The sequence below is a fragment of the Seriola dumerili genome, unplaced genomic scaffold (assembly GCF_002260705.1).
Source record: "Seriola dumerili isolate Sdu_G_001 unplaced genomic scaffold, Sdu_1.0 BDQW01000169.1, whole genome shotgun sequence".
Taxonomy (NCBI): domain Eukaryota; kingdom Metazoa; phylum Chordata; class Actinopteri; order Carangiformes; family Carangidae; genus Seriola; species Seriola dumerili.
The window spans coordinates 5542643-5552303 of NW_019174424.1; the positions used below are offsets into that span (position 1 = coordinate 5542643).

The following is a 9661-nucleotide window of genomic DNA, read 5'->3' on the forward strand; positions in this document are numbered from 1 at the left end:
TGAAGCATTTAACGACAAATATACTCGATATTTTGTCAAAAAGATATTTTTATTCACGTGTTGCAAGATATTTAACCTAAACAACACAATTTAACTGCGTGGAAAATAATAATGTTTGATTTTTGCGGTTCAACCATTACGTGTCTTTGCGTGTTTACGTATGCGGAAGCCACGGCAAGAGAACGAGCGATTCAGTAAACGGGCTCTCAAGGCTGAACTGAGCACCGCTCCGTGTGTACAATTGTATTTTTTACCGGTTACGGCACGACGGGGTGGTGGTGGATGATAGAGGGGGCCAGAGGAGTGAGAAAGGTACAATGAACGACGCCAAGAAAGCGGGGAGTATGGCTGTGGACGGGATCCGAGAACCGGGTGAGCTGCAAATGGCCCCCTCTGTGAACCACAACCAGCATGACAGCGGCACCGGCGACGAACTGGTGAGCTCGGTGACGCTGTACAGGCGAAGGCCCCGGCTGCTGCACGGCACCGTTCTCCCGTTTCTGGCTGTTCTCTACCCGGGATGGCTGTACGTGTGGTTAGGAGTATACGGTGCTTCCGAGTATCCGGAGGCAGGCCTCCTAGCGCTGGCAGCTATCGGGATCGCGCACGTCCTCACAGCACTCTCTGGTTATTGGTCCGTGCACGCGCATTGCTGGCTCACTTGTTCCAAGGTAAACGTCATTAATGACAACAATAATACTGAGATATTTATAGGGAATCCACTATTTTCCCTACGCTTACATAGAGGTCAAAAGTCAGGGACAGCATGAGCTCAGGAGCAGGCGCGGAATCAGTGACCTGCTCAAAGGTATTACAGCAGGGCAGGTGCTGGGCTTGAACCGTGGATGATATGTTTACCACAAATTTGAATCAGCAATGACATTTCTCTGTTTAAAGGGCACTTTCAGTCACCACTGCCACATTTTTTCTATCTTCATTCATTTTCTTTGGGAACTGTTGACATGATAACTTTGATTATTTTACACTTATATTTTTACATTACACTTTCATAGACAATGGAAGATTGTTATCTGTTGTTTCTACCAAGCAGGCTGAAAAACCTGTGTGACTTTCTTTGACATTATACTTCCTTCAAGCAAGAGAATGTTGATATAGAAACAAAAAATGTATTGTGCAAATGTAAAGACCAATTTTTGATTAATATATAAAGTTATCTGTTTGGGTATGGAAAATCACCTGTTCAGTGTCTAGCTGCAGTTTGTGCATGGTAATGGAAAGCTGTACAGCATTCAGAGTACTTCATAGAAACCTTACTAGCAGTGTTGGTGTTGCACTGCCCATTTAAAAAAGATTTTGTTGTCATGACACAATATTAAAAATGTTGCTACAATATTGTTATATAGATAGATGATGGTTAAAAAAATGTTTGTGCCTGAACATCTTATTGATCAAGTACCTATTTGTCAGGGCATGTCTCATTTGAGAGGGACAAAGCTGGAGAGGCACACACCTATACCAAAAATAACAGTGCCCTGCCACAGTGTGTGAATTGTCACCTGTTCATTTGTATTCACAGGAACCAGACCCAAACAAGGCTACGCTGGCAAAGGTCATACCCACCCCCAACAACGGCTCTGCTGAGCTCGTGGCACTGCAGAGGGACCAGGTCAGTTAACACATTTCCACTCAGGATTCTCCAAGTTGTCTTAATTGGGAACATGTGTCGGAACTCACATTCTCTTTCTACCGAGCTTAGGTTCTGACACATCTCTTGATCTTACAAGTTGTTTGAAATCAATATTGACTGTGTCACTCCCGTCTAGTGATTGGTTTGGCATGGCTTCAAAGTAAGCAAACAATTAAACTGTTATTATTTTCTATTGTCATTTGTGATTGGACATTTCTAAAGAGAATATCATTATCTTGATGCACTCCTCTCTCAGATACCATTAAAGCTTAAGTAGAAGTGGTTAGGTTAGATTAATTAAAGTGTTACAATGTGATTTCCCTAAAGCATAAAGGGTATGAACTGATTTTCAGATATTTTTTTTCCAGCCTAAGAAAATATTAATGTGCCTTTCTTGACTGAATGCTGTAATTCAAAATGTCTTTTTGTTGTTCTGACCAGCAGGATGAGAATGGGGAGGGGACCCTATCTTTTGAGTTTCAAAAGATTCGTTACGTCTTTGACCACAAGGAGAAGAAATATTTCCTTCCAATAGCATTTCCCATCAGCCACCCAATGGGCTACTTTCAGTCCTGGCGTGGCTACCAGGAGGAAACTGAACTCAGAGCTGCGGAAAAGCGCTACGGCACCAATCGTGCTGAGATGGTGGTGCCAGATTTCCTGGAGCTCTTCAAAGAGAGGGCCACAGCTCCCTTTTTTGTTTTCCAGGTATGTGTATGTTTAAATATTTCTTTATAATTTTATTGTACATTTTGTAGGGTTAGGGTGTCTTTATCCACGTGATGTTATCTATCCTCTGACATCCACCAGGTGTTCTGTGTGGGGCTGTGGTGTCTGGACGAGTACTGGTACTACAGCGTTTTCACACTGTTCATGCTAGTGGCATTCGAGGCATCACTGGTCCAGCAGCAAATGAGGAATATGTCTGAGATCCGCCGCATGGGAAACAAGCCCTACATGATCCAGGTAGGCTTAATGAAATTTTAAATTTATTATATTTCATGTTAAATTTACATTTTGTCTTGTGTCACAAAAATGTGTGTTTATAGTTAAAACTAGTTTCAATGTCTTTAAAACAGAACATCCTACTTTTATTTGATGTATTTTCTTCTAGGTGTATCGCAACAGGAAGTGGAGACCTATTTCAAGTGATGAGCTTGTCCCTGGTGACATCGTCTCAATAGGTAAGTGTCCTGTCAACATTTTTATTTTCACCACAAACATCAGATTCATGCTGTTAGTTTGTGTTTTATATGTGCACTGTGTCCTGCACAGGACGTTCACCACAGGACAACTTGGTACCATGTGACGTGCTGCTACTCAGGGGTCGTTGCATTGTGGATGAGGCCATGTTGACTGGAGAGTCTGTGCCCCAGATGAAGGTTAGAAGCAAACTGATATATACATGGTAACACTATCAGTGTTTCCCTTAGGTTGACTGCTTTGGGGTGTATGTGCTGCTAGTGGTGTGTCTGGGACTAGCTTCCCTGCCATTGGCTGCAGAGCTACTTGCATCCTCACTGCTGTCTCCACATTGCTGATATTTTGGACTGACTTTCAGATTTTTGGGGTTCACATCTGTCCAGCTTTGGTTTTTTAAAGGATTTATAACACTTGCTGGAAAGCTTGTATTGCATTCATCATAACAAGTTGTTAACTTGTCTCTGCTCTCCTGTGCTCTGTTTCACCTTGTGTAAGGGGAGGGGCTAAGACACACATAGTGAAACAGAAACAGAGAAGAGGAAAGAAATGTGACCGTAAAAGACAGCAAAACGCACTAGAGACTCTCACACTGAGCTGACATGAAACAAATGCACATAGATTAGTTAAATAACATAAATGAAATATTGCTGTATTTTTTTTTTTTTTTCATTTTTTTAATTCAATCCCCACCCAAGGCACTGGTGGTCAAACGCTGACTATACAGAACTGAGGGTATGGACTTTGGAGTGTAAGCCTCAATTATTCTAAATGGCATGAGATTATTGTGCGGTGATGTAATAACTGCTGACATCATGGGGTTTGCAGGAGCCAGTAGAGGACTTGGACCCAGAGCGAGTCCTGGACGTTCAGACAGACTCTCGACTCCACATCATCTCTGGTGGGACAAAAGTGGTCCAACATAGCCCACCTTTAAAGGCTAGTGCTGGACTTAAACGTAAGTGCCAGCTCCTCCCTTCCTTTATCTTTTACGAATAACAAATACTGGCTGTTGAAACAGTGTATTCAATAGTCAATTTATCGCTCTTTATCATCAAAACAAGGTACAAGTTCTCAAACCTTTTCCTTTTTGTGCAGCTGTAGACAATGGCTGTGTGGCCTATGTATTGAGAACAGGATTCTACACCTCTCAGGTGAGGAAGTTGCATAGTATGACTATATTACTACACTCCCCTTTTTCTTGCCATGCATTTTGATTCCAGTTTTGACAACATATGAGTGGAAGACATGTTGAGTCAGATCTGAAAGCGTACTGATTGCATGTACAAACCTTCCTCCAGGGTAAACTATTACGGACCATCCTCTTTGGTGTGAAGAGAGTGACGGCAAACAACCTGGAGACTTTCATCTTCATTCTCTTCCTTCTTGTGTTTGCCATTGCTGCGGCTGTTTATGTGTGGGTAGAAGGTGAGGTGCACAGAATCAACTCATTATGATGTAATTCTCATTTAACACAGACATTATCCCTGGCAAAGTGATAGCTAATAGCGGGAGATGAGGGCATAAGTAATATCTAAATACTGTGCTTTGTATTATGCCCTCAGGGACCAAGGATGTCAGTAGGAACCGCTACAAGCTGTTTCTGGAGTGCACGCTAATCCTCACCTCGGTGGTTCCACCAGAACTCCCCATAGAGCTTTCTCTGGCAGTTAACACGTCTCTTATCGCCCTGGCTAAACTTTGTAAGTTTGTTTGTGCTCCTGTCCTGCATATATCAAGAGACCTGGGCAAAGCAGCTTGTGACAGCAGTGGTTCATTCGTGTCTTCTTTTTCTCCTCCTGCCTAGATGTATTCTGTACAGAGCCCTTCAGGATACCATTCGCAGGGAAAGTGGAGGTTTGCTGTTTTGACAAAACGGGAACACTGACGAGTGACAGTCTGGTTGTACGAGGAGTAGCAGGCCTTAGGTAAACTCTGCCCACCATTCTCAGTGTTTTACTTTGAATATCATAATTTGTAAAGCATAAACACAAAGCATATTATACTATGGTTTAAGTGAACAACATTTCAACATTTGCAGAGTGTATTGAGTGATATGTGTGTTTATGACAGAGAAGGAAAGGAGGTGATGCCTGTATCTGAGATCCCAGTTGAGACACATCGAGTGGTAGCCACCTGTCACTCACTGGTCACTCTGGATGATGGACAGCTGGTCGGAGATCCATTGGAGAAGGCCATGCTAACCGCTGCTGACTGGACTCTCACTAAAGGTACAGGAATATGACTTCCACTGAATGCACAGTGCAGGGCAGTGGCCCTCTCAAATTTGTGTTTCTGATTTGCATTACAAACTTGCACCCCACCCGTTGTGTTCTTTTTGGTCTAATTTACCCTGTTCATCTTACAATGATGCTGTTCTTCGAACGCAGGGAAGCATTTGCATTTACTGTATATGTTGCATAGTAAATGATGTGTTAGAGGCTTCACTTTTTAAAGTGGAGATCTTAATGCATTTGGGTAAGTTTGCTCTTAATGGCACAATGCTTAAATGTGTCTCCTTGCCTTGTTAATTCTCGTCTCTTTGACCAGATGAAAAGGTGTTCCCACGAGGCATCAAAACCCAGGGACTTAAGATTCACCAGCGTTTCCACTTTGCCAGCGCTCTGAAGAGGATGTCGGTCCTGGCCTCCTATGAGAAAATGGGCTCCACTGAACTCTGCTACATCTCAACTGTGAAAGGAGCTCCAGAGACACTCAGAGGAATGGTACATACAGACACCATCTTTAATATATACTCTGCTATTTTCTAGCCTAATCAAGAGTACCTACTGGTGTTCTAATGTGGCTCTGTTTGTAGTTTGCAGAATGTCCGGCGAGTTATGATGAAGTCCACAGGGAAATGTCTCGTGAAGGGGCAAGAGTGCTGGCCTTGGGTTATAAAGAGATTGGACACCTCAGTCATCAGCAGGTTCTTATTAAGTTTACTCAAAACTATCTTGTGTGAGTAGTCTTGCCTGTCAAAAATAGATTTAGTTTCAAACTGAGCTGGATATTTTTGTGTCAAATAGGTCCGGGAGATGAGCCGCGATGCTCTGGAGTGTGACCTGCATTTTGCTGGGTTCATGGTTGTGTCCTGCCCCCTCAAGAGTGACAGCAAGGCTGTCATCAGAGAAATCCAGGAAGCATCTCATCATGTAAATAACTTGACTACACACAAGTATGCACTCATACTCAAACAGAATGGTTTTAAGAAGGATGATTCCTGTGCCTCTGCTTCAAGGTGGTGATGATCACAGGCGACAACCCTCTGACGGCATGCCACGTAGCAAGAGAGCTTCACTTCATCCAGAAAGAACACACACTTATATTGCAACCTTTCCCCGATCAGAGTAAGACAAGTCACCACTTTACAGAATTACATGTACTCAAGTAAGCCAGTAGATAACAGAAATAAAAGTTGTAGCTAAGGGACACAAAGATTCTTGTAGTAATCTGTTTGCAGTAGGTTTTTCTGACCGAGGACACAGACAAAGTGCAGAATTATATATCTGATTGCTATTTTCCTTTACAGGTGAATGGCAGTGGGAATCCATCGATGGCACTGTGCATGTACCATTGCCCCCTCCCTCTGTTTCTTCATTCGTGCATCAGTTTGACTTGTGTGTAACAGGGGAGGGGCTGGCTAGACTGAGCTGTGACCCTCGGCTACTCCACACCCTCTTACCTCACATTCAAGTGTTTGCCCGTGTCAGTCCAAAACAGAAGGTAGGTCCTGAAGCAGCAGCTGTATGTGTCTTCAGACTAGTAGTAGTTCCCATTCACTTGAATGAGAAAGTGGTCTCAGCCTTTTGGACCTCACTGTATATTTTATACTCTTAAAGAAAATGCCAGCCATTGATAACTGGCTGAACATATACAACCCCTAACCCTGAACATAGACATCATGTTGAAGCTGAAGTTATTGGACATTTTTTACTGTCTGTCTCAAACATCAATAACCAGATATTGTGGTTTTTGTCAAAGAGCAAAGGCTTTTGCTCACCAATAATTCAGTGAGATCCATCATAGACAAAGCAGAGTTTAGACAGAGAGTAGTCTCAGTAGTCTACAAGACAGTGCAGCAAAAAGCCATGTATTTTAACAAGGGGACACTGCTCACTTTGTCTGACAGGTATATTTCTCTGGGGGTTGTTGAGAGGCTTTTTGGGAAATCTAGGGAATCAGTTTTTTGAGTGTGACGGATTGGTGGTACTCTATGTAACAATGTCTCTGAGGGCGAGCTGAAAGGATGTTTTGGTTTTAGAAGTGATCATCTATTAAGATGGTTGTCTGTTGTTTTTCAGGAATTTGTGATCACCAGTCTAAAGGGTCTGGGTTACGTAACACTGATGTGTGGTGATGGTACAAATGATGTTGGAGCTCTCAAACATGCCCACATAGGTAAGATTTATCAACCACCGAGGCTTACAGCTTTTGTGCCAATGCATGACCCCAACAGTAAGCAGTGACGATTGTTTTGTTTTTCCTCAGGTGTTGCCCTGTTAGCCAATGCCCCTGAGCGCATGCCCGAAAAAAAGAAACGGGGGAGAGAGAAGGAGGCCTCCACGGCAGAACCAAGACCTTTACCACCTGTCAGTTCAGGAGGCAAACTGAGCTCCAGGGCAGCCAGGCAGAGGGTGATGGCCCATAGAGAAGAGCAGCTTGCAGCACAAAAGGTGTGTATCTTCAGGAAGTACCTCCTCCCTGATTCCTGAGGGAATAGTTTACCAATAACTTGAATTTTGTCCTCTCTTTTTTTCCTCCGTATGCCAACTAAAAATCATCTATGTTCATAGGTCCACTGAATGGAACATGCTAACCTGTATTCCCATTTTAGCCCCCCCCCCTTACTGTACCAACATTGACAAAACCCATGTATTTATAGCTCAAAACAGAGAATAAATGTGCTTTTTATTGACTAATAGAGTTTAAATGCACTGGTCTAAACGTGAGGGTTTCTTCTGTAACAGGAGAGAATCAGTCAAGTCTTACGGGAACTTGAAGAGGATCAGGTACAAGTAGTGAAGTTGGGTGATGCCTCCATTGCAGCCCCTTTCACCTCCAAGCTCTCCTCCATACAGTGCAGTGAGTAATGTGTTTTTTTTTTCTTTAACTTTCAGCTCTTGACATAGTGGGCAAAGATTCAAACATGAAAATTTCTGAAACGTGTCACTTTGTCTTTGTCCACAGTCTGCCATGTAATAAAGCAAGGCCGTTGCACTCTAGTGACAACGCTCCAAATGTTTAAAATCCTCGCTCTCAATGCCCTGGTACTGGCCTACAGCCAGTCTGTACTCTACCTCGAGGGGGTCAAGTTCAGTGATTTCCAGGCGACCCTGCAGGGCCTGCTGTTGGCGGGATGCTTCCTCTTCATCTCTAGATCAAAGGTGAGAATTTATGTAGGAAAATACAGCCTCTGCTTGTCTTCTAACATGATAAATGTCTACTGGTTTTGATAGCAAAAAAATTAAGAATCTTCTTTTCTCTCCTGTTAACATAGCCACTGAAAACGTTGTCTCGAGAGCGGCCCTTACCAAACATCTTCAATCTTTATACGGTGTTGACTGTGCTGCTGCAGTTTGCTGTTCACTTCTGTAGTCTGGTGTACCTTTACAGAGAGGCACAAAGCAGAAGTCCGCCCAGGTAAATCACAGTGAGACAGAAAGAGAGAGAATGAGAGAGAAAATGCAAATTCTGCTTTACACGTTAAATATTTACATTTAACATTACATTAACACACTATAATAAAAATGCACTTGTCCTTTCTCTCTTGCAGAGTGGATCAGTTTGTAGATCTTTATAAAGAGTTTGAACCCAGTTTAATTAACAGCACCGTGTACATAATGTCCATGGCCATGCAGATGGCCACCTTTGCCATTAACTACAAGGTACTTATTCTTAATGCCATTACTATTTGTTATCTCTCATTCAGTATAGTATAATAATTTCACAGCATTTCTTATTGTGTGTGATAGGGTCACCCCTTCATGGAGTCACTCAGCGAGAATCGACCACTACTCTGGAGTATCGCTCTGTCAGGTTTAGCGATTGTGGGACTTCTTACTGGTTCCTCACCAGAATTCAATGAACAGTTTGCTCTTGTAGATATTCCAACTGAGGTGAGCTGACATTATTTTACCATGTACTGCTTTGACTTAATAGACTTGTAATAATGACATACCCCATGAGGTAACCTGCTTCCTTTTTACTTCCTTGCAGTTCAAATTGATCATTGCCCAGGTTCTGGTGGTGGACTTTGTTGCTGCTCTGCTGGTGGACCGTGTCCTGCAGTTCCTGCTGGGCAAAGGAACTCTCAGGCTGCCTTCTTGAACTCAGTGCCAACAGTGACCGCTGCCCTTACCAACCAAACTGTAAAGGGAGAGAAGAATTTGGATGAGGGAGACAATTAAAGCTGTTGTGACATACACAAAACAGCTGAGACAGACATGGCAAGCAGTACTGTACACTCTGTGTATCCCTTCCTTCGTCCTGCTCTGATCCTCCTTAACCATCCGTGTTTCTGTATTTTCATCAGCTCTGTTACAATTCTCTTTCTATTTCCTTCATGACTCTTAATTTCTTTCTACCTTTTCTCTCTCTCTTCATCTGTCCCTCGCCGCTGCTACAAAAGGCCATGAAGACAGCAGTATTGAGTGGAGTGCGAGACTGTGTGCCAGCCAGTGTGAAACATACAGGCACACAAAAGGGGCATTCTCTAAGAGAATTGCAAAAGTGTTTTTGAGTTTTTTTGATTCCTCTCCTTGATTTTGTAAAAAGTGAAAAACATCTCTAACGGACTTATAAAGACTTACA

General features: G+C 42.9%; 1 protein-coding gene across 2 annotated transcripts; it reads left to right on the top strand.

Moving 5' to 3' along the window:
- Positions 1–88: 88 nt before the first annotated feature.
- On the top strand, positions 89–9661 carry atp13a1 (ATPase 13A1). 2 transcript variants are annotated; one of them, XM_022752555.1, is made up of 25 exons: positions 89–671; positions 1538–1627; positions 2090–2356; positions 2459–2614; positions 2763–2832; positions 2924–3030; positions 3677–3806; positions 3947–4002; positions 4150–4276; positions 4414–4551; positions 4656–4776; positions 4922–5079; positions 5399–5574; positions 5667–5777; positions 5878–6003; positions 6090–6198; positions 6381–6574; positions 7153–7249; positions 7340–7524; positions 7819–7933; positions 8039–8235; positions 8349–8491; positions 8625–8736; positions 8824–8967; positions 9068–9661. In XM_022752555.1, the coding sequence occupies exons 1-25, from the start codon at positions 318–320 to the stop codon at positions 9176–9178; spliced, it is 3594 nt and encodes a 1197-aa protein (XP_022608276.1). In that variant the 5' UTR covers positions 89–317; the 3' UTR covers positions 9179–9661. The 2 variants fall into 2 exon arrangements, with proteins under 2 accessions (XP_022608276.1, XP_022608277.1); XM_022752556.1 differs by having other exon boundaries at positions 2093–2356.

Bases quoted from the DNA above. Each gene is read 5' to 3' on its own strand.
- atp13a1 (XM_022752555.1), top strand. From the start codon at position 318: ATGAACGACGCCAAGAAAGCGGGGAGTATGGCTGTGGACGGGATCCGA. The intron at 4,552-4,655 runs GTAAGTTTGTTT...CCTCCTGCCTAG, and splicing joins TATCGCCCTGGCTAAACTTT to ATGTATTCTGTACAGAGCCC. The intron at 5,575-5,666 runs GTACATACAGAC...CTCTGTTTGTAG, and splicing joins CAGAGACACTCAGAGGAATG to TTTGCAGAATGTCCGGCGAG.